General features: G+C 50.3%; 1 protein-coding gene across 2 annotated transcripts; it reads left to right on the top strand.

The window, feature by feature from the left end:
- Positions 1-642: 642 nt before the first annotated feature.
- On the top strand, positions 643-27421 carry COL6A2 (collagen, type VI, alpha 2). Of its 2 annotated transcripts, none has more exons than XM_014949220.1 (27): positions 643-751; positions 2384-2982; positions 3576-3596; positions 4064-4129; positions 4710-4763; positions 4878-4922; positions 5093-5119; positions 5410-5436; positions 5540-5584; positions 6880-6933; positions 7593-7655; positions 7927-7989; positions 8899-8988; positions 9773-9835; positions 10228-10290; positions 10434-10496; positions 11039-11101; positions 11617-11667; positions 12051-12086; positions 12447-12509; positions 12914-12976; positions 13268-13303; positions 13556-13601; positions 14532-14684; positions 14943-15395; positions 16621-16659; positions 26589-27421. In XM_014949220.1, exons 1-27 carry the CDS (start codon positions 646-648, stop codon positions 27194-27196), a joined length of 3060 nt encoding a protein of 1019 aa, XP_014804706.1. In that variant the 5' UTR covers positions 643-645; the 3' UTR covers positions 27197-27421. The 2 variants fall into 2 exon arrangements, with proteins under 2 accessions (XP_014804706.1, XP_014804707.1); XM_014949221.1 differs by lacking the exon at positions 26589-27421 and adding an exon at positions 21024-22572.
- The last annotated feature ends 562 nt before the right edge of the window (positions 27422-27983 follow it).

The following is a 27983-nucleotide window of genomic DNA, read 5'->3' as shown; positions in this document are numbered from 1 at the left end:
CACGAAATATACTCCCATGTGCAGCTGGGACCTCGGAGGCCCAGTGGTGGGTTGAATGCTAAAGATGTGCATTTCTTCCAGTGCTTGTTTATTCATCCCTTCACTCCATGGGTCGTACAGCCTGCAAAGCAGCGCTGTTAAGCTGGGGAATTTCGTACCTTTTCAGTATACACAGGCATCACCACACCAACATGGCAAGTTGGAGGTGAAAAGGACCCACTGCAGACCCTCATTGGTGACCTGGGTAAGTAGGTGAGGAAATGAGCGTGGATGCTTACATGGATCTGGGGTAATGGAGTCGGTGTGGTCATGGAGCAGACAGACACACCTGGAGAGAAACCATGAAGTCAGAGGATCCTGATGCGCTGATCCCTCCCTTCATACTGACAGAGAAGCTAAAGCACTTTTAAATAATTTGCCCGTACCCCAACAAAGGAAATATTTTAATTCTGTAGCTTTCAAGTCAATATAAAAATCTATGTTAGTGGCACAATGATGCATCACAGTGATGGGCGAGCTGTGTTTTTCACAAGGAGCATTGGCTGGCTTTGTGTCTTCCCAGCAGAGCTAGGAGGTTGTATATTGTGGTTAACGTGTAGCTTGCATTTTCCCACAGGCATCTAAATACACAGAGGAACTGCTGAGATGTTCCAAGAAGCCTTTTTTTCCACGCTCCTTTGTGTGGCTCTAGTTCCTCTCCACGCCCAGTTTGATGGTGATCCTGGAGATGTCACTTCAACCTCCTGTGCAGGTATTAACCAGATTATTCGTGTGTCTCTCTCCTTTGTAGGCAGCAATTTCACCAAAAGCAATGGCCATGCTCGGTTGTAGAGCCTGCTCACAAGGAACTGGCAGTGGCTAATTCACCTCTCCTGCCCCTTTGCGCTCCTGGGCAGTGCCCTGGGGTAGCAATCCATCTGTAGGGAACACCCTCCTCCAACAAAACTTCCATTTCTGGGTATGCACTGGAGTGCAGGGAGGTAGAGGTTGGAAAGCTGAGGTCTGCCAGTGGTGCTTTCTCCTAGCTGATGCAGTAGTAAATACCAGTCAGTCTCCAGAGTTCAGCTCTGTATCTGATGTCAGAAAGTAGTCCATTTTGACAACTTCCCTGCTTTTCAGTTGGAATGAGGAGCAGGTGGTTTATGTGTCCAGCCTGACTTTTACAAAAAATGGCAAGATTTTCAAGATTGATTCAATAGCGAGCAGATCTTGGGATTTTGAATTCCTGGGTGCTGGAGAGTCATTGACTCAAACACAAATGTATGTTACTGCTGGAGCTGATGAGACTTGTGCTCTTTCTGGTATCACACCTGGGTATGATCTTTGTGAAAATGTTTATAAATCAGAGAGCAACCAGCAGCCTGGCAGCCAGGGCATTCGTTTAGTACAGGAGAGCAAAAGTCACACCCTTGCTCTTCTTCATTCAAACCTGGCACTTAGTCCTCAGTTTCCTCATTTCCTCCAACCCAGGAGGAATGTGTTCTGATTAGTAAGAGCTGCAGCACCCTCGCAGGAGGCCGAACCTCGAACCTCATGCTGTGGTTTGCTCTCTTCACCTCTCTGTGCTGTCCTCTAGACACGTCTTGGTCCAGGTTTCTAGGGGACAGTGGAGGGTTTGCTCTCTTCACCTCTCTGTGCTGTCCTCAGACGCGTCTTGGTCCAGGTTTCTAGGGAACAGTGGAGGGGGTGCAGTGGCAGGGAGGTAGAGGTTGGAAAGCTGAGGTCTGCCAGTGGTGCTTTCTCCTAGCTGATGCAGTAGTAAATACCAGTCAGTCTCCAGAGTTCAGCTCTGTATCTGATGTCAGAAAGTAGTCCATTTTGACAACTTCCCTGCTTTTCAGTTGGAATGAGGAGCAGGTGGTTTATGTGTCCAGCCTGACTTTTACAAAAAATGGCAAGATTTTCAAGATTGATTCAATAGCGAGCAGATCTTGGGATTTTGAATTCCTGGGTGCTGGAGAGTCATTGACTCAAACACAAATGTATGTTACTGCTGGAGCTGATGAGACTTGTGCTCTTTCTGGTATCACACCTGGGTATGATCTTTGTGAAAATGTTTATAAATCAGAGAGCAACCAGCAGCCTGGCAGCCAGGGCATTCGTTTAGTACAGGAGAGCAAAAGTCACACCCTTGCTCTTCTTCATTCAAACCTGGCACTTAGTCCTCAGTTTCCTCATTTCCTCCAACCCAGGAGGAATGTGTTCTGATTAGTAAGAGCTGCAGCACCCTCGCAGGAGGCCGAACCTCGAACCTCATGCTGTGGTTTGCTCTCTTCACCTCTCTGTGCTGTCCTCTAGACACGTCTTGGTCCAGGTTTCTAGGGGACAGTGGAGGGGGTGCATGAAGTGCTCTGACATGGTCTGAATAATTGTTTCCATGCAGAGAAGAGGAACTGCCCCATCAATGTGTACTTCATCATTGACACCTCGGAGAGTGTTGCTCTGCAGACTGTGCCTATCCAGAGCCTCGTGGATCAAATAAAGCAGTTCATCCCTGAGTTCATCAATAAGCTGGAGACTGAACTCTACCAGAACCAAGTCTACATCACTTGGCAGTTTGGTGGACTTCATTACTCGGATGTGGTGGAAATTTACAGTCCTTTAACGAGCAGCAAAGACATATACCTCCCCAGGCTGTCTGCTATTAACTACCTTGGCCGGGGCACCTTCACGGACTGCGCTATCTCCAACATGACAGAGCAGATCCAGACCCAGATGGCCTCAGGTGTGAACTTTGCGATAGTCATCACTGATGGCCACGTCACTGGCAGCCCCTGCGGGGGGATGAAGATGCAGGCTGAGAGGGCACGAGACATGGGGATCAAGCTCTTCGCAGTGGCCCCCAGCCAGAACGTCTATGAGCAGGGCCTGCGGGAGATCGCCAACCTGCCACACGAGCTGTACCGCAACAACTACGCCATCACGCAGAAGGACACTCTGAACATTGACGTGGACACCATCGATAGGATAATCCAAGTCATGGTACGGAGTGCCAGCTGAGGGTGCAGGGCGTACAAGGGGGTGGGACAAGAGAAGCAGCACGTGGTTGGGGGGGGATGCTTTCTGAGCACCTCCCACATGGGGTATTAGGAGGTCTCTAGAGAGCATCTCTAGCAGGGAAAAGCCTCCAATTTGTTTCTCTTCCTTTTCTATGCCCTTTCAGCACTTACTGGGCAAATGGAGTCTTGAGCATCTCTGATTTCTCTGGTTAGATGCTTAACCAGGACTCCTTGGTTTGTGTCTCTGCTCCCCAGCATGTCTGCATATCTGGGCAGACTTCCACCCTAGTCCTGGCTCTTGCTCAAGGACAGGTCCATACCCCATCTGGCTCCCCATCCAGGGGCACATGGAAGAGTGTGCAGCACTGAGATGTGCTCACCATCAGCATGGTCTTTGATGCCCCACCTGTGAGGCACTGTTAAATGAGGATTCTACTGAAAACATCTTTAAAGCCATGGAACCTTTACCACCTCCTCTCCCTCACTGTCACACACGCCTCCAGGGGTGTGATGCTGCTTTTCTCGTGGGGCTGACCACTTTAACTGATTGTGTCCATCCTGTGTTCTCCTTTGCAGAAACATGAAGCCTACGGAGAGGTGAGTGAGCAGCGTGCCATTGCCATGCAACACAGGCTTAAGTTGCCTCCTTTAGAGAAGACCAACTCGTACCCTGAAGTAGCAGGCCAGATTTTTCAGCCAGCTGCACTGGATGTGTCTCTTCCCACCTGTGGATCAGTGCAGAGCTGGCAATCCATCTCTGTACCCAGTGGTTAACATGACACACGGGACTCCTCACTTTCTGGCTCCCTCTCACCCGCAGTGTGTTCAGGTCTATTGACCAGACTCAGTTTGTCACTTTGGAGGCATGTTTTGTAGGTGAAGCCCCTGCCCCGCTGGTATCACGTAGGCAGGGGTTGGCATACACAGGGAGGCGTATGGAGAGCGATGCTCCAAAGGGCATGTGCCTACCCTGATGGCCCCAGAAGCACAAGCCCACCCCACCTCACTTGACCCTAAGCACGTGAAGCAGCACGGGGATTACACGTGTCTCGTTTGTATTTCAGTGCTACAAGATGAGCTGCCTGGAGATTGCAGGTCCACCGGGTCCCAAAGGATACCGAGGGCAGAAGGTGAGTTGCCCAAACCCGTGGTAAGAGAATAATGCCACAGACTCTGCAGGATGCCCTAGATCTCCCCTCAGCTGCAGCAGCCTTCACAGGCGCAGCACCCAGATGGGAAATAACTCCTCAGCGTCTGACTTGGCCCTGGGAGACTGCCACGCTGCAGTCAGTGGAGCACACAGCCAGCACCAGTGTCTCCTCGCGTCCATGTGAGGCCGATGCACTGGCAGCAGTGCAGACAGGCATCTCAGCATCAGCTCTGCTAGCCACAGCTGGCACCTTTGGCCCCTGAAGACAACAGGAGCGAGGCAGCAGTTATCTCTGATTCTGCCATCCTCAAGAGCAGAGCTCTCACACGTGCAGGGTGTCTCACTCTCCTGCCCCCAGCTCCGTGTGCTTCCCTCCCCGTACAGCCTTTCCCTGGCTTCCCCAGAATAAAGCAGGTCCCACTCCACCAGCACGCTGCCCCACGCTCTGCAGGAGCTGCCAAAGCGAGCCTCGTGCTCTGCTCCTAGCATCCTCCTGCTCATGCCATTTTCTTACAGTCAGCACCAAGCCCAGGCTTACGTTGGGTGTTCTCTTTCCATAGGGTGCAAAGGGGAACATGGGCGAGCCGGGATCCCCCGGGCTGAAGGGACGACAGGTGAGTTATGGAACGTCCACCACCACCACCGCAGCCAGCAGTGCTGTCCCTGCATCCGCTGGGGCCGCGTCTCTGCTTCTTTCAAGCTAACTCTTGATGTCTTCTTCCCTTAAGGGTGACCCAGGTATTGAAGGTCCGATTGGATACCCTGGTCCCAAGGTAAGAATCCCATAGCCGGTGACTGAGCTCTCTGCGTTCACTGATTTTTGGTAAAGCAGGGGGAGCTCTGCTTCTCCTGCCTGTTGCCCACAGGAGACCCCTGCTCTCCGCTGCTTCTGCACCTGCTGATCCCCAGGCACTAACACAGGGTTTTTCTTCTTTTTGTCTAGGGTGTCCCCGGGCTGAAAGGAGAGAAGGTGAGAAAGAAGAGTCTGAATGGCATGTCTGTGCACTGAGATGGGATGGACTCCTTTCTGTTGCAAAGAGGGAGATTTTAGCTGTAATGATGAGAATAGCAACCCTATTAATGTGTAATTGTATTAATATGTAACTGGGGGGGAAGAGGGATTTCTAGGGGCATTCCAAAAGCCTGTCTCCTCTTTCAGGCATTGCTTTAGGTCTTGTGAAGTGGTGATGTTTTTACATTGCAAATGAGTGGGAGGTGATGTAGGCAGAGTTGATGACTCCTGTCCTCTTCTTCCCCCAGGGAGAGATTGGATCAGATGGACGGAGGGTAAGAAAGGACATTTTCTAACTTGCCTGTTGTTCCAGCTACCAACCCTTCAGTGTGTGTAAACGGAGCACCAATCCCTCTTTTTTTTTCCCCTTGATCCCAGGGTGCTGCTGGCTTGGCGGGCAGGAACGGCACAGATGGACAAAAGGTAACACTACTTGGGAGCACCCTGTAAGGTCACTGCTGCTGTTTCATTTCTTTACCCACCCTAGTCTCCAAAGCTTATTTTGTTGCTCCCAGCCCCTCTGACTGAGGTTTCTATGAACTTATTGCACATTATTCTGCCTGTCCTGTGCAAATAAGTGAGCAGGCTGGAGGTGAATTAATTCGGGTCTCAGAAGTGCTGTCCCTTCATCAGCAAGTTCTCTGCAGGAGCTGTATGTGGAGCCCGCTCCGTGCTCCTGCTGCAGGAGGTGATGCAGCCAGAGCCCTGGGTGCAGACATCTCATCTTGAGCGTTAGTGACCCCTACAGGACATGGACACAGAAAGTTTTGTGGAAATTTGAGTTTCAAGGCAGTTTGTCACAGAATCTGAAATTTCATCTCTAAGCTACTTCTTGCTCTTAATATTAGAGCCCTAAAGCCAGGTTCAAGTACCTTGTAACAGCCCAAAGCCAAGTTAAAGTCCCTGAAATCCTCTGTCCCCTCTATTGTGGTTGTAGAGGGCCTCAACCTCCCTGAGATCTGTATGCCGTGCAGATGTACCACAGCAGGATAGCCTAATCTGAGATGATTTCAAGCTAGCTTTGTCCACTGGCCAGCACACATTGGTTTTCATAGAATGGTTTGGGTTGGAAGGGGCCTTAAAGATCATCTAGTTCCAACTCCCCTGCCATGGGCAGGGACGCCTCCCACTAGACCGGGTTTTGCTCTGCACTTTCTCTTAAACCCAGCCAAGTACATGTGTGAGATAATACCAGTTCTTCTTCTCACTCCTAAAATGCCTGCTGAAGCTCTAGAACACAAAAGTCCTTCAATCCCTACTGCTCTGTAGCCAAGGTGAGTTGCCTAAGCACTGCCAGCAGAGCAGGGCGCAGAGCGAGGCAGTCTATGGTGTCCATCAGGCAGTGTGGTTCCTGTGAACCCGTGCTGCTCTGATGACAGATGCACAATGAGGACCAGCACAACCGTGGGCATGAGTGACCACCAAATCCAGCCTCGGGGGATGTGTCCATTACCCAGGGCACATGTGCAGGGTGAGCATGCTTGAATTCCCACCAATCCGTGCTACGACTTGGGGCGTTTCAACTGCTTTCTCCTCCTCCATTTGTCTCTGCACAGCACACTCCTGGTTAAGGAATACACTTGCTATTTATTCTCTAACTGACCACAGGTACAGTCAGTAGATGTTGTTAAAGATTAGTAACTGTTAACAGGAAAAGCTGTATTTTCCCTTCTGACACTTACATCTTTGTCTTCTTCTTTTGAATGGTATCTCTCTAGGGCAAGCTGGGGAGAATTGGACCACCAGGCTGCAAGGGAGACCCTGGTGACAAGGTAGGGATGCTTTACTCTTTCACTAGGCACATCAGATGTATTGTGCCAACTTTAGCTGCTGAATGAGTTGCACATGAAGAGACATCTAGCCAATGAGAGGTTACTAGCCCATTTTCCAGCCAATTGCATGATCTGATCCCAGGCCTGGGATCCCCAGAATGGGGAGCACAGTCTGAATTTTTTGTGCCTCTTTTCCATGGGCAAGGAAGCTGGGATCCCCCAGTGTCCCTCCCCTCCACACAGAGAGGAGGTGCTGTTCCTTGTATCAGTGCTAGCAACAAGCAAAAAATATTTTAGTCTCCAGAGTAACTTTCTAAACCAGATGATTTATTCTGCAGGGAAAGTGGATATTGTTGCCACTTTAATCATAGAATCATAGAATGGTTTGGGTTGGAAGGGACCTTAAAGATCATCGAGTTCCAACCCCCCTGCCCTGGGCAGGGACACCTCCCACTAGACCAGGTTGCTCAAATAGCCATCCAGCCTGGCCTTGAACACCTCCAGTGATGGGGCATCCATGACCTCCCTGGGCAACCTGTTCCAGTGTCTCACCACCCTCACTGTAAAGAATTTCTTCCTAGTATCTAACCTAAATCTCCCCTCCACCAGCTTAAAACCATGAATTAAAATGTATGGTTCTTTGTTCTTTCCCTCCCTAGGGCCCCGATGGCTACCCAGGAGATGCAGGAGACCAAGGTGAAAGAGGAGATGAAGGCATAAAGGTACAAGTCCTCTGAACAGCGAGCAGAATGTGGGCAGAGGCCACCCGTGGGGACAACTAAACACCTTTGCTTGTATTTGCTCTTAAATCTTTTGCCACTCATGGAGCCCATAGGCTCTGTCTACCTAGGGTCTGGATCCCATCACCAGACACAGGAGCCAAGGGAAGAGCCTTGCTGGCCCTGCTCCTTGGGCTCCCCATGGTGCACATCAGCGGTGCACAGCAGCATACTCATAACGCAGACAATGACCATTGCTTTCTGGTTGTTTCAGGGAGATCCTGGCCGACCTGGACGTAGTGGACCCACAGGACCACCAGGAGAAAAAGGGAGCCCGGTAGGTTCATGCAGTATTCAGATGTCTTCGGTGTCTTATTAGGGTCTGTTCCACATGGCGTGGAGCTGGAGTGATATCAACTGCTGGTCATGGGGCAGCTGCAGCACAAAGATGACTGCTTACCTGGTGATTCTGCAAATTAGTGCACCAGCATGGAGAAAGCACAAGCCCCTGGGTGGTTGAGTGAGCTCTCCTGCCATGCGTGTCCCCACCAGTACAGTGGAAAATGTCATGTGGGCAACAGGAGATGGAACTATGCAACATCCCTGCAGCTACCCAGAGCAAAATGAGAATAAGTCTCAAGCATTTGTCCAGAGCAGAGAAAAGCAGGCAACATAGACTTGAGAGGATTTACCTTTCTAGCCCATCCATTGCACTACATCCTTCCTTCTCTTCCCATCTTCTCCTGAGTAGAAAGACCCTGCTTGGCTGTGGTTTTCCCTGCCACAGTCTCATTATTTCCTCAGCGTTTGTGGCAATGCCAGTGTTTACAGGCTGTTTCTATTCGTGTGAATAAAATTTAATGATTAATTGCTCAGAAATCTAGTACAGGCTTTACCCACTGCATTTGACCTTATAACCAAAGGGTGCTGGTGGCCAGTTACTTCAGACATAGTGGAGGAGGCTGAAATAGCCCTCCATCTTTAGACAAGGCTTGACAGATGCTGTAAGGAAGAGTTGACAAGACTTTGGACTGGTTGATTGGAAAAAAGGTTACACAGCATCACACTGCTCCGAGACTGGAGCCTGTGCATGTGGCTTTGACATGTAGGTGTGGTGGGTGTGTGGAAGTGTGTGTACTCTTACGCACATCTGCTCAAGGGTGGGCTGCTTGACACAGACAAGAGGTATGTGTGTGTGCACCTTGACCTCTCTTCTGACAAATTATATTTCTCTTTCTTCTCCAAGGGACTTCCAGGAAATCCTGGAGCTCAAGGGCTTGCTGGAACTAAGGGAAGAAGAGGTGAAATAGGAGCTCCTGGACCCAAAGGAGAACCTGTAAGTGTCTGAATAGCTCTCTGGACAGTAGGCACATCACGGGAGCCTGATGCAGTTTTATGGATGAGCTCTGAGAAATGGCCCCATTTAGCTTGCCTGCCCTGTCTTCTGCCTCCCAAAAGATGGGCAGATGCTGATGTCCTTGTCTCCCCCATCTTCAAAGAGCAGTACTTCCATAGTCCTAAGCCTGATGTTAACAATTGCATCTTAGAGAAGCACCCTATATTCCCACATAACCACAGACTTGAGATCTGGTGGCTGTTACAGTATAGCTCTCTTACAAGGGCAGCCATGTCATGACATCGATGTGCCATGCAGACCCAAGCTAATGTGATGGGGCACTGTAAAATTTGGTAAGTGGGTTGGAGATGATGTTCCCTAGCAGAATACAGCAGCATGACTCCACTAGCACCAAGAAGCTAGATCCCAGCTGGCATGTGTCCTTGTGTAAGATATGGTGGGGGAAGCAACATAGAATGATCTGGAAGTAAAGCAACCTTCAGCCCTGAGGGAATGAATGGCAAGTGCTTGTGGTCACTGTGGTGACCACCCCCTGAAAGAACATTTTGTCTGTGGCTTCCCAAAAGTCAAAGGCAAGATCCCAAGATCCTTCAAGCAGGGCCAACAAGAGTATCTCTGCTACCCTACTGCCAGGCATATGCTTGCTAAGGGGGCAAGGAGACATCTGTAGGGCCAAGAGTGAGAGGGCAGGACCTTCAGGCATCACTGTTCAGGTAGCACCCATCTTCGCATCCCATTTATGTGACTTTCTGTGTCTGCCAAGGGTCGACGTGGAGATCCAGGGACGAAAGGCAGCAAAGGCACTCCTGGGGCCAAAGGAGAAAGGGTAGGTAAAGCAACTGTCCAAATCATTGCAAATGAGCCCAAAATGTGTGTGTGGTGCCCTACTGCCCAGCCACAAAGTGTCCAGCACCAGAGGTGGGAATTGCAGATCCCAGTGGGCATGTGTACTCTGCTCCCGCTGCGCCTGCTGCCTGCCCTGGTGACAGCAGGTACAGCCTCCTCTTCCAGGGCTTGATCCAGAGAGGGGGTGAAGGACACCAGACCTCAACGCTGAGAGACATGTGTGGAAGGCACACTGCCCTGAGACTGTGTTTCAAGTCAAGAAACAGCAGATTTGAAAACAGCATCGTACCTCCTCGCTTGAAGGATCACTGGCATGCACACAAATAGCATTGGAGCAATCCCTAACCAGGAATATCTTTCCCATCCTCACAGGGAGATCCTGGTCCAGAGGGTCCTCGTGGCCTGCCTGGTGAGGTTGGAAGCAAAGGAGCAAGGGTAAGTATGGAGCAGGGGCTGGAGACAGCCAGGAGGGAGGGAGAGTGCTGCTGCCACCTGGGGAAGCTCACCCAGCTTTCCTCCTCATGCACACTTGCCTGTACCTTCCTCGGCAAATTCTTGCATCTTGCTTTGCTTTACAGGGAGACCAAGGGCTGCCAGGACCCCGAGGCCCTCCGGGTGCTGTGGGAGAGCCAGGCAAGATAGTAAGTCATCCTGGGGCATCTGTGGGACTGTGTCCTCCCTCTGCAATGAGAGCTTGCCCTACTGACATAAACTGGCTGCACTGTCCCTCCCAAGGGGAGCCCGCCTGTCCTTTTCTCAGGGAGGCTCAAAAATGAGCCCAAAGGATCCTGGCTAGCCCTTCCCGGGGCAAGGAGAAATTGCAGGACCCAGGAGTCCTTGCTTCTTCATCTCTTCCGGTCCCAGATGTTCCCATGACAACATGGAAGTGACCACCTCAGAGTCAGTCATAGGGCCAGGAAAGATGGGGTTCTCCGGGCACCCATTTGTCCTGAGTTCATGGTTAGTCCAACATCCCACTGTGGCAGTAGTGCCATGACATCCATGGGATGTGGGAACCCAAGTGCTAAATCAGTCACTGTCACAGTAACCTCACTGGGAGGGGAGATGGTCTCACAGCATCATCTCAAGGGCTGGTTTCTCCAGCATGGTCCCCTGTGCGGCCGGGCAGCCACAGGGAAAACCCTCACCTGCTTCTTCCACTATTCCCAACACTATCCTGCAGGGATCGCGTGGAGACCCTGGTGACTTGGGCCCAAGAGGTGATGCTGGACCACCAGGACCAAAGGTAAAGTACCTGAATGCAACTCTGCATTTGAAAGGGTATTTTGATATGCTTTTTCTTAATTATTAAAAAAAAATAAGGCAATTCCCACTGCAGAAAATTGTGAGCATTGGAAACAGAATGCAACTCTGCATTTGAAAGGGTATTTTGGTATGCTTTTTCTTAATTATTAAAAAAAAAAAGGCAGTTCCCACTGCAGAAAATTGTGAGCATTGAAAACAAAATGGCTCAAACCTGAGCCTCCCTATGGGACAGAGATGCTCTGGCCAAAGCAGCTCTGATTACATCCCTTACCCTGCACAGATTCGGGGATGTCCCTAGCATGTGACATCTCCAAGACCCTGCAAAGCCTTGCTCCACACAGCTGTTCCCAATGCTTCAGGGCCAGCTGCAGAAGTCATGGCTCCTGGTGTTGTCTCACCCCAAGAGAAGAAGAAAACAGCTCTGACTGTCACTGGCATCGCCAGGTCAGAAAGGCCACTTTTGGTTTCTAATGGGTCTTTTTTTTTCTACTACAGGGTGACAGAGGCAGACCTGGCTTTAGCTACCCTGGACCCAGAGGACCACAGGTATGTGTGCGTCATCCAGTGCAGCTGTATGTACTGTGAGGAAGCCTGTTTCAGTGGAGGTTACTCTTGGAGCTTAGCAAGAGAGAGAAGAAGAGAGAAGGAGGATGAAAAATTATCAGGGTCACACAAACATGGAGCCTGCAAAGGGGACAAGGGAATTGAACATCAGGACTGACCCTGGACACAGCTCCCTCAGCCTCGTTGCAGAGGTTCTGGGGACTCCAGCTTCAACGGTGGTGATGGGGAGGTGGCTGTGCCCACCACCCCAACCATCAGCTTGAAGCTCAGCGTTGTGCCCCTGGCTGCAAACTGTGGATGTACGCGTGCTCGGTGCGGGGCTGGTACTGGTCAGGGGCTGACTTCTCCCTCCTCTCCCTTCACAGGGTGACAAGGGTGAGAAGGGGCAGCCAGGACCCAAGGTGAGTGTGTTTGTCTCTATCACCTGTTTTTTGTACTGACCGAAATTCTGAGCAGTTGTCACCTGATCCTCTGGGTGCCAGGCTGAGGAGCCTGTCCTTCTGGCGGCTGCCCTGGCCCCTGCAGTGTATCTCCCAAGCCCATCTCCTTTTGAAACCATCTGAAATATGCTTTGCACGACTTCTTTATTCTCAGTTAATGCCTATGTAAACACTGTTTATTTGCACTGAGCTGCTGGTTTAGAGGATGCTCTCCCAGGCCGGGCAGGCATGTGTTTTTGATGAGCTCGTAGCAGTAGTGCCTCGTCCTGAGCACATCCAGATGTGCTCCATGCCGGATCTGTTTCTCCTTCCTTCGAGCAGGGAGGAAGAGGTGAGCTTGGACCAAAAGGAGTGCAAGGGACCAAAGGAGAAAAGGGAGAACCGGTAAGGAGACTCCCCATACTGCCCACAGGGTCAGTGTCCCCCTCCCACACCTCTGCCAGGCGTGCTGGTGACAGCACTGCCTGTTCCCTTGCCTGCCCTGTGTCCCCAGCCTCAGTTGTGGCAGGCTGGTGACCAGGCTTAGCAGGGCTGTGCCTCATCAGGGGGAGCCCTGAACACCAGTGGCTGCATTGCTAGCCTTGCTGGGGAAATACTTGACCCTTCTTCACTTCTTTCCCAGGGTGATCCTGGCCCAGGAGGTGAGCCTGGGCCCCGTGGTGCAACTCTGGTGACCAGGCTTAGCAGGGCTGTGCCTCGCAAGGGGGTCTGGGGGAGCCCTGAACACCAGTGGCTGCATTGCTAGCCTTGCTGGGGAAATACTTGACCCTTCTTCACTTCTTTCCCAGGGTGATCCTGGCCCAGGAGGTGAGCCTGGGCCCCGTGGTGCAACTGGTGAACCAGGCCCCGAGGTACAGTACCATGCCACCATGTCTGAGCAGATGCTGCCGCTCCTCCTTCTCCTCACTACTTGTCCTCCATGCTCTAAAGCCCAGAGGACCACAGTGGGTCTCCCTGCAGCAGGGCTTGCTGGAGGAGACACCAACTGTCAGATATGTATGCTGGCTCCCAGCAAGGCTTTCCTACCCTTCCTGTGGCAGGCCTCTGCAAAAAACCCACGTTTTTAATGGCTCTGACATCTGCTTCTCAAAAAGAGAAATCATGGGAAAACTCTGTCTGAAATCCCTGTGCTCTTATTGCAGGGGAACCCTGGCCCACCAGGAGATCCTGGCCTGACCGTAAGTAGCCCTGCTCTGCAGCCCTCGGTGCTCTTTCTCCTGGGGCAGCTGTGGCTTTGCCATGCACAGCCTGAGAGTGAAGCATCTCAGGTCCTGCAGATGCCCACCAGAGGTGGCCTGTGGCTTCCCATGGGAGCCAAGGAAAGAGAGGCTAGCTGGGTGGGAAGGGAAGGGAAGAGTGATCAGATGGGGAGGGGGGGGAGTGGACAGTTAGGGGAGGGAGACATTCACCCTGCACCTTTTTGCTGGCAGGACTGCGACGTGATGACCTACGTGCGAGAGACATGTGGATGCTGTGGTGAGCAGACCATCACCTCTCCCCAGGGCAGGGGAACAGCCACTGGAGAGACGGGGAAAGGGGGGTCACTAGAGGCCACCTCCTTCTTCGGGGGCTCCCTTGAGGGGAGCCCCATGAACTGCCCTTTGCACTGAGCTACTGGCATGGTGGGCTCTCTGCCAACCTGCATAGTGCTGCGCCCTGCAGAGGACAAACCCCAGGAAGTCCTTCCCTGCTAACCCCAGTCCAGCCTTCCACTGAGTGTGGTGGCACTGCAGGGGCAGCCCGGCTTACCTCCCAAAATGTAGCTCTGCCATCACAGGAGCAGCGAGCTGTAATACAGAGTTGCGTGGTCCAGATGAATAGAATAGAATAGAATAGAATAGAATGGTTTGGGTTGGAAGGGACCTCAAAGATCATTGAGTTCCAACCCCCCTGCCCTGGGCAGGGACACCTCCCACCAGACCAGGTTGCTCCAAGCCCCATCCAGCCTGGCCTTGAACCCCTCCAGGGATGGGGCAGACACAGCTTCTCTGGGCAACCTGTTCCAGTGTCTCACCACCCTCAGAGTAGCCCTGCTCTGCAGCCCTCAGTGCTCTTTCTCTTGGGGCAACTGTGGCTTTGCCATGCACAGCCTGAGAGTGAAGCATCTCAGGTCCTGCAGATGCCCACCAGAGGTGGCCTGTGGCTTCCCATGATGATCCATAGATGATAGGATAGAGTGTACTACACGGCAAGATGAAAAAGGTTTCTTTTGATATACATTGACAGAAAAATTCTTGTAAAATCCTCCCTGTGCTGACAGCTGTGGGCAGCACCACAAACACTGTGGATGCTTTATGTGATGGCTGACTCTCTCCGTCTTCCCATAGATGGTCTCTTCTGCCCTGGTGGCTTTTGTTCCCAACGTGATTGGCTTTTGTGTTTTCCTCCTCCTGTCCCTCTCCCCAGACTGTGAGAAGCGCTGCGGTGCCCTGGACATCATGTTCGTCATAGACAGCTCGGAGAGTATTGGCTACACCAACTTCACCCTGGAGAAAAATTTTGTGGTCAACGTGGTCAGCCGACTGGGCTCTATTGCCAAAGATCCCAAGTCACAGACAGGTCTGGACTCTGTGGGGATAGAATGGGGCATGGGGAAAAGAAACGGGTCTTGGGTCTTTCCAGGTTCCATGTTTGTCTGTAGCTGCCCTGGGCTGCAGTCCATCTGTCCAGCATTTTCACAGCAGTTTCTGCTCTTCCCTTTCCCCTTCCCAGCTTTGTAGGCCAATTGGGCAGCTATTTGCTGAAAGGAAAGTTTTCTGACTTTCTGCACTTTTCACTGAGGATGCAAAGCCAGGTAATATGATGCTTCGTTGGCAGGTGCCCGTGTTGGGGTGGTGCAGTACAGTCATGAGGGAACCTTTGAAGCCATCAAGCTTGATGATGAGCGCATTGATTCACTGTCAAGCTTCAAGGAAGCAGTGAAGCGCCTGGAGTGGATTGCTGGAGGCACCTGGACACCGTCTGCCCTTCAGTTTGCCTACAACAAGCTCATCAAGGAAAGCAGGCGAGAGAAAGCCCAAGTGTTTGCTGTGGTGATCACAGATGGGCGCTATGACCCCCGGGATGATGACAAGAACCTAGGCGCTCTTTGCGGTAGAGATGTGGTCGTCAACACCATTGGCATTGGAGACATGTTTGATCAGCCAGAACAGAGCGAGACTCTGGTCTCCATCGCCTGCAATGAACCCCAGCGAGTCCAGAAGATGAGACTCTTCTCAGACCTGGTGGCAGAGGAATTCATTGACAAGATGGAGGACGTGCTCTGCCCAGGTCTGTACAGAATCACAGGATGATATGGGGTTGTAAGGGACCTCTGGAGATCATACAGTCCAACCCCCTTAGAGACAGGTCCACCCAGAGCAGGTTGCACAGGAACGTGTCCAGGCAGATTTTGAATGTCTCCAGAGAAGGAGACTCCACCACCTCCCTGGGCAGCCTCTTCCAGGGCTCTGTCACCCTCAAAGTAAAGAAGTTCCTCCTCATGTTTAGATGGAACTTGTTATGTTCAAGTTTGTGCCCATTTCCTCTTGTCCTGTCCCTGGGCACCACTGAAAAAAGACCGGCCCCATCCTCTTGTATGTATTTATAAGCATTGATTACATCTCCCCCTCAGTCTTCTCCAGACTAAAAAGACCCAAGTCCCTCAGCCTTTCCTCATCAGAGAGATGCTCTAGGCCACTTATCATCTTTGTAGCCCCTCATCATCTTTGTAGCCCTCTGCTGGACCCTCTCCAGCAGTTCCCTGTCCTTCTTGGACTGGGGAGCCCAGAACTGGACCCAGTGCTCCAGATGGGGCCTCCCCAGGGCAGAGCAGAGGGGCAGGATGACCTCCCTCCACCTGCTGGTCACACTCTTCCTGATGCCCCCCAGGATGCCATTGGCCTTCTTGGCCACAAAGGCACATTGCTGGCTCATGGGCATCCTGTTGTCCACCAGGACTCCCAGTTCTTTCTCCTCAGAGCTGCTCTCCAGCAGGTCACCCCCAGCCTGTACTGGTGCAGGGGGTTATTTCTCCCCAGGTGCAGCACCCTGCACTTGCCTTTGTTGAATTTCATCAGTTGGCCTCTTTGGCCAACTCCCTAGCCCACTTGAGCTTTTTTAGAAGCTCCCTGCTCAATCATGGAGGTCTCCTGCTTACTTTGCCTGATTTTTTGCCTCTTAAGGATGCCCCAATTATTTTTACCTGTACCTATCCTTGCACGGTTCTTACTGGAACTGGAGTTTGGAGTGGGGAAATACGTGGTGCGTTGCAACCATTGCAGAGACAGTGTGTCCCAGCAGGTTGGCCAGTAGCTCATAATCTGGGTCATTCATGGTGAGGGCTTTACGTACCCCTGGATAAGCAGTTCTTCCTCAGATACAAGGCAGCCTTTTGGGACAGACCTTTGGAGTCCTTTCCCCTTGTAAGAGACCTTGCCCTGCCACCCTGTCTGTGCAAACCATGAAGGGTGATGACAGCACGTCACTCAGTTTTCTTTGTTTCTTTTCCTTCCAGATCCACAGGTCGTCTGCCCAGAGCTGCCCTGTCAGACAGGTAAACATTACAAATAGCTTCATGCCATCTGTACAAAGTGGTAGGTCTGGGGGAGAGTGCACAAGGCTCAGGAGTGGGAAGGGGGTGTGCGACCCTGTTCATTCCCTTTGAATGGCAGGAGTTTGGGAAATAGTGTTACTTTACATGAGGGGAGGCTCCAGGGTTTCATTTCCTGCTCTTTTTCTGTCTCTATGAGTTCTCTGGGCAGGTGGGTACAAGTGCACCATGTTAGTGAATCAGTATGGCTCAGCCCTGATGTTTCTCCCTGTTCCAGTTCCTGGAAGACACCAGGTTTTGACCTCGAAACTTGGCAATTAATTTCTCACTTGTTCCATGTCTCTATTATACATGAAGTCAAAACCCCCTTGCTAAACTCTCCTACCCATGTGGCCTTTGAAATGTAGAGCTCAACCTGCAGCCCTGGGCAGGATGCTCCTTGGGAGTGACAAGGGCAGAGCCAGGGGGTAGGGACCATTTGAAAATGGCACCATGGTGGGCCCAAAGCTTCGGCTTCTCTAACACTGGCTGTATTTAATTAACAATTAACTAAGAGTGTTGGACTAAAGGAAAAAGTCTATAAGGATCCTCTGGCATAAAGGAGATGGCTGCTGCTCGCTGCAGGAAGCTTTACTTGATGACATTTTGCTTGTTAAGGCCCAGTGCTCCAGATGGGGCCTCCCCAGGGCAGAGCAGAGGGGCAGGATGACCTCCCTCCACCTGCTGGTCACACTCTTCCTGATGCCCCCCAGGATGCCATTGGCCTTCTTGGCCACAAAGGCACATTGCTGGCTCATGGGCATCCTGTTGTCCACCAGGACTCCCAGTTCTTTCTCCTCAGAGCTGCTCTCCAGCAGGTCACCCCCAGCCTGTACTGGTGCAGGGGGTTATTTCTCCCCAGGTGCAGCACCCTGCACTTGCCTTTGTTGAATTTCATCAGTTGGCCTCTTTGGCCAACTCCCTAGCCCACTTGAGCTTTTTTAGAAGCTCCCTGCTCAATCATGGAGGTCTCCTGCTTACTTTGCCTGATTTTTTGCCTCTTAAGGATGCCCCAATTATTTTTACCTGTACCTATCCTTGCACGGTTCTTACTGGAACTGGAGTTTGGAGTGGGGAAATACATGGTGCGTTGCAACCATTGCAGAGACAGTGTGTCCCAGCAGGTTGGCCAGTAGCTCATAATCTGGGTCATTCATGGTGAGGGCTTTACGTACCCCTGGATAAGCAGTTCTTCCTCAGATACAAGGCAGCCTTTTGGGACAGACCTTTGGAGTCCTTTCCCCTTGTAAGAGACCTTGCCCTGCCACCCTGTCTGTGCAAACCATGAAGGGTGATGACAGCACGTCACTCAGTTTTCTTTGTTTCTTTTCCTTCCAGATCCACAGGTCGTCTGCCCAGAGCTGCCCTGTCAGACAGGTAAACATTACAAATAGCTTCATGCCATCTGTACAAAGTGGTAGGTCTGGGGGAGAGTGCACAAGGCTCAGGAGTGGGAAGGGGGTGTGCGACCCTGTTCATTCCCTTTGAATGGCAGGAGTTTGGGAAATAGTGTTACTTTACATGAGGGGAGGCTCCAGGGTTTCATTTCCTGCTCTTTTTCTGTCTCTATGAGTTCTCTGGGCAGGTGGGTACAAGTGCACCATGTTAGTGAATCAGTATGGCTCAGCCCTGATGTTTCTCCCTGTTCCAGTTCCTGGAAGACACCAGGTTTTGACCTCGAAACTTGGCAATTAATTTCTCACTTGTTCCATGTCTCTATTATACATGAAGTCAAAACCCCCTTGCTAAACTCTCCTACCCATGTGGCCTTTGAAATGTAGAGCTCAACCTGCAGCCCTGGGCAGGATGCTCCTTGGGAGTGACAAGGGCAGAGCCAGGGGGTAGGGACCATTTGAAAATGGCACCATGGTGGGCCCAAAGCTTCGGCTTCTCTAACACTGGCTGTATTTAATTAACAATTAACTAAGAGTGTTGGACTAAAGGAAAAAGTCTATAAGGATCCTCTGGCATAAAGGAGATGGCTGCTGCTCGCTGCAGGAAGCTTTACTTGATGACATTTTGCTTGTTAAGGGGCAGATCTGCAACCTGAATTCATAGAGATCGTGTCTGTCTGAGTCTTTGAGCCTGTTTTAATACAATAGATACACTATTTGCTGATGTACACAAAGCTTGTAAGGGACATGGTGCTGCCCGTTCTTGTAGTTTTTATCTCTGCTCTTGCATTGAATGTTTTTGTGAAAGTCCTCAGCTTCAACTCAGGATTATACAGAATCTCAATTCTAATTTTCACAGAAGTCCCTTTGTTTCCATGCAAAGCAAAGGAAAACTGGTCCCAGGATGCTCAGAAATCTGAAGACAGAAAAGCTTTAATTATTGCCGACTAAAATATCTTGCTACTATTTTAAGTATTTGCACCTGGCCATGCAGAGAGCACAATTTCCAACCATGATGCTGAGCTATCCACACAGGCTCCTCTGCAGTGTCCTCTGAGGAGCTTTGCCCTGTGGATCCGTGCACAAGGAGATGACTTTGCCATGCCACACTGGTGACTGGTCAGGTGTCTTCAAAAGTTTTGGTCTTTGCAGCCTCCCCATGTCTGAGGAACACTGCAGGAGAGGCTGACCCAAGCAGTGGTGCACTCATGTTCTCCTAGGCTTGGGCTATCAAAGCCCTCCAAAGCAAAGTGAGGTTGGTGGTCCTTTCCCTGTTACGCACTTGGGTGCTTCTCTTCCTGAAGCAAGGTGACAACAGTTCTCTGGTACCTGGTACAAGTCCTGGGGACCAGAACAGAAATGGCCTGTGGAGGCATCTGAGGGGGTTCCCTCTTGGGTAAATCCGTCAAGCCATGCCGTAGGCAGGCCAGGTCGAGAGCAGACCTACACCTGTGCCCCAGAGGACATGGGAGGTGGAGTGACATGGCTTGGCAGGTGTGGGCCTCCTATGAAAGTTCTAGTACACCCATCTCAGTATGGGCAAAAGTTGTCCTGGTGTGCAGGGGTCTGTGCTAGGCCCTGTAGATCAAGTTTCAAGTGAGACCCGGGGATTCAGGGCCTTTTGGGCAAAGCGCCTTCTACCTGCCACACTGGATGGTCCGTGACGCATTGCTCTCATCAATTTGCAATGATCACATTTCCCTCATAGCAAGGGACGTGTTGGATGGGATGTGACGTAAGGCATGTGACACAGCTTGGGACTTCTCTGCTCAGTGCTCAGCTTCCTCTGGTTCTCCAAGAGCATCTCAAGAGTTGGTGCCGATTTACATGCAAGCCCTTTGGATGGAGATGGAGCCCTTCACAGGGTGTGTGAGTGAGCTTCACGCACATCCAGTGCGTGTCCAGTTGTAGACAAGGCAGACAGGTTCAGGACAGGGAGCCAGCCCTGTTCTTGGCCCCGTGGATGTCAGAGTTGCAGTCCTGGCACTTCAAGGAGCAAATCAATTGCTCATGCCAGGTGCCCCGGTTCCAGCCTGGATATTGTCGACAGAGCCCAGGGAGGGACAGGTATTATAGACACCCTGGCTTCCTCCCTGCTGCCTTGCAGAGCCAGGCACGTCAGCACTTCGGGTTCATGTCTGCAGCTGAAGGTGTGTTGCCTCAGTGCTTTGCCTAAGGAAATCCGGGTTTTCCTGTTTTCAGGGCAGACCCTTGTCTCAATTACTGCGGTGCTAACGGGGTGGTGAACGCTGAGCAAACCTGAACTGACCACTTGCTTCAAGAGAAACCGCATGGCGCTCTGTCAGGCTCTTTCTAACCCATGCAAAAGGCTTTGCTTTGAACTTTGGGATGTTATTTGAACTTAAGTTTAGCACAGACGGGTGGAGATGGAGGGTCTCAGGGGTCTGACTAGCCCAGATACCGCGCAGGAGCATCCCACACCCCAGGGCAGTGACCCTAGCCAAAGCCCAGGGGACTGAGTTCCAGGCAGGGAGTTCACATAATGCTGTCCCTTGGATGTCTCTCTGGCTGCACAGCATCATGTGTACAGTTTGCACGTAGCAGAGTTCAAAGCCACATGATGGCTTAATCCCATAAGAAAGAAGCTGGACCTTGTGTCCCTCTTCCTGAGTGCTGCTCTATCTCCATCTTGCCTGTGTGGGCACATCCCTGAGTGGGAAGTGGGCAGTTAAAGTTTCATGTCATTTTCTGAAGTCTCTTGATTGATGGGTGATTGATTTTGGTGCAAATCCTGTAGTTCCCCAGACATAAAAGTGACAGTCAGTTTTGAAATCGGGCTTTCATCTTTATTTCTCTGTCCCTCATTGGCTCTGTTCTTCTCTGGTGCAGTGCACGTAGGAAAGACAGGTAGCCTTCAGAGACACAGCCATTGCTAGCAAGCCCTGAAAATATTCTTTTGACGCTCACTTGCAGATGACAGGAACCCTGGGAACATAAACCCACTTATTTTCCGCCCCATGGAAGAGGGAGTCAACATAGATTTCCCCAGCACCATACATTCGATCGCCCAGTTCCTAAACTCCACGCGGGAAACCCAGGACCCCAGCACGTACACCCAGCTGGTGGCAACTTTGGCCTTTACCGCCGAAAAAGCCAAGTTTGCCACTGGAAATGAGCGGCAAGAGTGGATGGACTTGTTCATTGACACCTTCAAAATGGTGCACAGTGAGATTGTGGGGGACCCAGAAACCGTGCTAGGGCTTTGCTGACATCTCCATTAGAGATTGCATGAAGCAGGTGGAGGCAGAAGTTGAGCGGAGGTGGTAACAGTCTTTCCTTGAGTGCCTGTTCGACAGAGGGGACAGGTACATTGGTAGATGCTTTTAGTTTAGGAGAAACACAGGCAGTGAAGCGGCTTGGTGGTGCTCAGCTGGGGATGTGACACAAGGGGCAGTCCTATCTGGCTTGGCTGGCTGATGATTATGGCGGCTTTCTCCAGCGATGCCAAGAGATGCTCTTGTTTTGCCCACTGCTTTTCTGCAGAGGAGCTGCGTTGCTTTGCTCTCTGAGCCAGCCATACTGCTCCCCTCCAGCACTTCCACCCTGCTCTGGGAGGACAAGTGTGTCCCAGCCCTCAGCCACACACGAGCACTAAGCTCCACCAGGGATCCTGCCAGCACGCCTGTGGCTGAGGGCCTGAGCGAGCCCCTCATTTGCAGAGAGCCTAACAATGTGCTTTTCCCATGCTTTCCTACGTATGTGCTTGCTGGTCGCTTCTGCATCTTCTTGCTGGGTTACCGTGAGGGCTTTCTTCAGGCTCTGCAAACCATTTGTGTGGCAAGACTGGCAAAGCAAGGCGCATCTCCTCTCGCCGCAGCACGTGTCTCTGTACGACCGCTCAATGGGCAGTTGAGAATATTGAGGGGAAAGAGCAAACAGGACAAGAGAGGGGTCAACCCTGACTTTTGATCGAGAGCACCAAAACCTGGGGAGTGCTTCTCTCCGAAGCTGTATGTGCTCCCTCTGCCTTTTTTCTCTGCTTCTACATTTGTGTTTCTTCTGTCTCAGTTAGGAACGCCTTCCATTTCATATCCAAGAGGTAGACGCTATGTAGGACCAGGCAGTCCACAATATAGTAAAAACTCTGCGATACATTATGTGTGCTATTCAAAAGCAAGGATTTAAAATTGTAGTATAACCCGTTCAATCCATACTCAGGGCTAGTTTGGTTGAGAAAAGCTACAGCCCCACCTCTTGCACTGTGAGTACCCGCATTTAGACCAAGAGTGATATTTCAGCTGCCCCTGGTTTTCTCAAGAAGTCAGGCAGATGACTGCTATTCCTGCCTCCGCAGTAACTACTGCCCTCTCAAGCTGTAATAAAAGCAAACAGCATTTCATGTGCAGACACAAGAGTAGAAGTGTTTACTGCCAGCAAGTGAATTTTTCAGCCTCTCTAACTGACATGATATTTTTGCAATAAAGTATACTGAGCAACTGTTATATTTAATGGGCAGAAAGGATATATACGGTCTTCAAAAATATGGTTGGGCTGTAATATTTCCAGGTGTGCAAAGTGGACCTGGTTGCCAAGCTCAGGCATAGGAAGTGGAACGTGGAACTTGTCCACTTGTGGAACCTCTTGAAGTGTTTTCAACACCTGGGGCTTGCCAGTCTAGGCTAGAAGCCATCTGGAGACAGTCACGCAGGGGAGGTGTTTGTGTCACTCGGCACATGATCAGGTCAGACATGCTGCACAAAAATAGTCTTCAGCAGCTTTTGCTTCCAGTCTATAGGGACAGGGAACTCCTCTGTCAGCATACAGTGGGGGAAAAAATTGTTCAGAGCGCTTTAAAATGGTGTGCTTGGAGTTTTAGGTGTAGGCAAAAGTATGAGGATCTGCCAGTGCCCAAGTCAATATGCTGGTGTCTCATCATAATCTAAGTGTTCCAGGTAGTCTGTGCAAAGCCAACTCCCTACTCTCTTTTGATTTTTACCCCCAAAGTAGCATGTTGCTAGCTTGCTGGGATGCAAGTAAGAAGACTCAGTATAGTTAAGCTGCTCCAGCCATGATGCTAGAGGAAAAGCACCAAAGAAACACTGATCTGAAGAGAACATAGAGCAGGAACATCTTGCTGAACAAGACAAGGATTCAGCAAGACTTCAGCAAAGAGGAGTTAGACATCATCATGTAGTGACTCTTTATTTCATTTCCTTTGGAAATATTTCCTGGCAAAGCACTGAAACACTGGAAACAAACGTTTTTTACATCTTGAAAACCTTCAGCTCACTATGGGGAAAAAAAAAAAAAAAGAGAAAATATCTCTTTGCCTGAGCAGTATTTGCACTGGCCCTTGTAAGACAGAGGCAAGTGGGTGTAGTGGTGTTTTGCTAAAATAATCCTGGCTAATCCCTCTGATAAAACCAGAGGGATTATGCTACATTTCGTCATAGCAGCAGTTCCTTCAGTGAAGCTCTTGGGCAAACAGTCCTGCCTCCTCAGGGAGAGGGAGAGTGGGTGTGTGTGGGTGTGATGTGCAAGGGGTACCCCTAGGAAGGGCTGGGAGGTCAGTCCCCATCTCACTGTTGCTTTCATCTCCTCAGTCAACACTGTGAAACAATAGAGGAAATACAGGTTACCCAGGCTTTAGAAGAAGCAGGAACATGATGTGAATGGGTGGGGTTACTCTGATATGCATGTAAATATGTGGGTTGCTAATGGCAGGAAAATCGATGGTATTTCTGCTTTTTGTGCTGTCTCTGTTAGATGTCCTCATCTGTGTCCTAGCACACAGTGTGCAGTGTGGTGAGGATTTGTGCCTTGCTGTAAGCTGCATGAGAAGGACTGGTGCTCCAATTAGAAAAGCACAATGTGAGGATTTCAGTTGGCCTGATTTGTGGTGGTACCTCTGAGAGCTTATCTCCCAGTTAAGGATGAGAATCTTGTTCCTTGCTGCAGCAAAGGGCTCTTGGGTCCTCAGCCTCCCAGAAACAGGAATTAAGTGCCACTGAAGCATGACACTGAACAGGATAAACCCACAGTTTTGCTGCGCTGCCTGGCATGTGTTATGTTCTCATGGGATAACTCGTATGTGAAGGCATCTTATCACACATTTTGAAGGCAAGACTCTCCAGCTGTGAGGACTGAGCTGCCTCTGGGGAGTGCTCCTGCAGTATAGGCTGCCTCAAGAGCCAAATGTGCATTACGCTCTCACTGAAGCTCTACGGAGTGATGCTACTCTTGGCCATGGTCTGCTTAAGTAGCAGCTCTTAAGGCTTTCTTCAGCTCATGTGGGGGGCGGGAGGATCTTGCTGCTTGTGTCAAGAAACACAACTACATGTAGACAAGCATCAGGGGAGACAGACTGGTAACACTTCTCCGATGTGATATGCAGCCCCCAGTCCCACCCACTTCCTTCCACCTGTTTTTGGAGAACCCAATGTTCCTGTTCCATCAGACTAGATGGTTGCAAGGGGCACGCCTGCCTTCCTTTTCCCCTCCGTCCTTCCACCTGTTTTTGGAGAACCCAATGTAGAGTTCAGACTAGATGGTTGCAAGGGGCACTCCTGCCTTCCTTTTCCCCTCCATGACCATGACGCAGGTGAGGACCAGGAGTGCAGGCACAGCCAAGGCAAAGTGTCCCTGTGCCTGCAGTGCCTGCACACTGGGAACTGCAGCACCATACCTTTAGACACCATTTCTCAAGGAAGGTCGGGCAGAGGTGAGTATGGACTTTTATTGTTTTAAAGGAGTGGAGTTTCACAGTTGAATTTTGAAATGCAGTACTCATGGGGGAAAAAGCATCGCTTGGAGATTGGTTTCTACTGCAGTTGGAACAGACATTGCAGAAGCCTGTTGCTCACAGTAAGACAATGTGAAATAAGCCCCATTCAAGGCATGCCATTGTTGTAGATATGTTTTACCGTGTGGGCTAAGGAGAAATTCCAATGTACATGGTCAGGGAACATGAAACAGAAACAACCATGGACTTGTGCAACATCCAACGAGTTAGGTTAAACCACAAGTACCAGCAGAAGTTCCTACATCGGATTTGACTGTTTTTGCGTGAGTGGAAGTGGTACAAAGAGTCTGCAAACTCAACAATATGCACCATCAGAGCTTCTGCTAGACTATCTTGTGCTGTTGGATACTGTCTCTGTAGTCTCAAGAGTGTATGTATCTATTTTGCTAAAAATAGAACTTCACTGTTTGCCAAATGTTGACTACACGCATAGTACTAATCTACTAAACAGCAATTCATCTGTTGCTCAGCTCATACAAGGAATTACGCCATATTCAATCCAGGTGTAACAGCATTGAGCGCCGAGGAAGCACTTTGTCAAGTTGGATTTGCTCATAGTACAGAAATTCAACCTAATGTGATCCTCCTATCCCAAAAGTTACCCCTCATTGCCAGAAATGGATGCCCAAGATGGGCCTGCTCCACAAGCTCCTATTCCTTGCCAAGTCATGCAGCACAGCATGACATTGGCTCCAGGACTTCACCCTTTCAAGATTGAGTCTTAGACCCAAAGAATTGCTTGACAGTGATATGGCCATTGCCCTGCTGCGAGGTCAGGGGCTGGCCAGCTGCAGCACGTGCATCCCAAATCAATGCTGCTGTTGCAACCATATTCCTGACTAGTGCTTTCAGCAGAGAGAGAAACTCAAAGAAGAAAATTCAATAGTGGTTTATTTCTCGAGTGTTTCTCGGAGAAGCAAGTGCATGCAGAGGAACACCAAAGGCAGTACCTGTAACTGCTGCAAAGGAATGAAGTAATGGTCCCTAACTAACCACTGTCTCCAAAGGTTGCTATTTTCTTCTCCCTTTTTTTTTCTGGGTTCATTCACTGTGAATATTCATATGCCCACTTTGTGGACACGTGCTGTTCTGACTGACTGAAGAACAATGTCCCGCTGTGTTTCACTCAAATATTGGTCTGTTATATATTACAAAAGCTGCTTTAGGTACAGGTGTGTCAACAAGGATAGTCTTGTTTTCCAACCATATGACCCAACCTTTATAAGCTCTTCAGGAATTAGTGATTGCTGATTAAACTAATCTGGGTGAAAGCTATGAAAACAGCTTTCATCCTGCAAATCTGTGTGTGAAGAGTAACTCTGAAAGTAAAACCACTCTCTAAAAGTAACTGAGAGGTTTGCAGACACAGCCTGCCAATGATCTCTGGATATTCCTGTTACAGGTAAGAGCTGGACATCATTGCTGTAAGAAGGTGGATGTAATTCTGAGACTGAAATGCACAGACCTGTCTAAGCTGATGGATGGTTGTGGAGGTCTGTCATAGGCCCCAGAATTAACTTTCTTTAAGACCTAGTGACCAGGAGCTGAAAGAATCAGAAACAAAGTGTCTACATTACCAGCTTCAAAGACAGACTTTGGCAGCACAGTGGGGCTGGTCCTTCTTTGGGCAAAGATGCATAGAGGCAACTCTGGACCAAACTGCCCAAGGCAAGCTCCAGCTTTATTGTATAGGCTTTCTTATGCTCCCAACTCTTGTCTTCCTCTTTCTCCTACAGAGCTTGCAGTGGCACAGTGCACACAGCGCCCTGTTGACGTCGTCTTCTTGCTCGATGGCTCTGAAAGGATCGGAGAGCAGAATTTCCACAGGGCCCACCACTTTGTGGAGGAGGTGGCCCGACAGCTCACCCTGGCCCGGAGCAACAATGACAACATGAATGCCCGGATTGCGCTGCTGCAGTACGGCAGTGAGAGGGACCAGGATGTGGTCTTCCCACTGACCTACAACCTGACGGAAATCTCCAACGCCCTGGCGCAGATCAAGTACCTGGACTCATCCTCCAACATCGGGTCAGCCATCATACACGCCATCAACAACATCGTGCTCAGCCCGGGAGGTGGGCAGCGACTCGCCCGGCGCAATGCTGAGCTCTCCTTTGTCTTCATCACTGATGGCATCACAGGAAGCAAGAACCTCGAGGAGGCCATCAACTCCATGAAGAAGCAAGACGTCATGCCCACGGTAGTGGCTCTTGGGAGTGACGTAGACATGGATGTCCTGCTGAAGCTTGGCCTTGGGGACCAGGCAGCCATCTTCCGGGAGAAGGACTATGACAGCCTCTCCCAGCCCAGCTTCTTCGACAGGTTCATTAGGTGGATATGTTAAATGAAGGGAGTGCACATGTCCTCCTCTCACCAGTATACACCCCCCTGATATTACCTGTTTCATTTTCTTCCCTCTGTATGGTTGCTAGCAGCTGAGCTGGCCCAGAACAGCTGCCCTCTGGGTCCTCCTTTCTAGCCAAAATCCAGAGCTCTTTTTTGATTTTCATGATGAAAAGTTGTGTATCTTACATTTATGGTTGCTAATTAAAACCAGATCAAAGCAGGATACAGAGCCATACAACATACTTTTGTAAAGCTTTACACACACTAAGCCTTACAAACATACTGTAATCCTAGAAGGGCTTGTCAGAGAAGTGAGAAACCTTTCCAGTGTAGTAGGACAGATTATCATCTCTAATTTTCAAAAACTCTCAATATCCCTCAGCACATTGTGAGGAGCTTTACGGTTGTGACATCCCCCATTCTTTAGCAAACCTTTTCCAGATTATTTCATCTTTTTAGTTCTCTTGGTACTTCTGACCTGAGACAACCAAGTGAGCTTACGACACATCACATGCAACTTGGTTTCATTTTGCATGGCCTTGCTTCCTCCTCTTTCTTAGGAGCAACGGGATGGTGAGAGGTTGTGCTGCCTTCTACAGTTGTCTGCAGATACTCCTTTTGGGCTTCTATCTATCCTAAATCTCGCAGATTATCTTTAAGATTTTCATTTTCCTGTGGGCCATCTCTCCCTTGCTTCCTTCTGCCATTCTGACCTTTATCAGAACCTGTTCATTTATTAGTGCACCCAAAATCCTGTCTGAGAGAGGCAGAATGCCTCAAAGCAT

The sequence above is a fragment of the Calidris pugnax genome, unplaced genomic scaffold, assembly GCF_001431845.1.
Source record: "Calidris pugnax isolate Ruff unplaced genomic scaffold, ASM143184v1 scaffold75, whole genome shotgun sequence".
NCBI lineage: Eukaryota > Metazoa > Chordata > Aves > Charadriiformes > Scolopacidae > Calidris > Calidris pugnax.
Note: the sequence above shows the minus strand (reverse complement) of the source record. Positions and strands in the feature narration are given on the sequence as shown.

Excerpts from the sequence above, each read along its gene's own strand:
- COL6A2 (XM_014949220.1), top strand. The coding sequence starts at position 646 with ATGTTCCAAGAAGCCTTTTTTTCCACGCTCCTTTGTGTGGCTCTAGTT. Across the intron at positions 6,934-7,592 it reads AGGGAGACCCTGGTGACAAG|GGCCCCGATGGCTACCCAGG; the intron begins GTAGGGATGCTT and ends TTCCCTCCCTAG. Across the intron at positions 12,087-12,446 it reads AGGGGCAGCCAGGACCCAAG|GGAGGAAGAGGTGAGCTTGG; the intron begins GTGAGTGTGTTT and ends TCCTTCGAGCAG.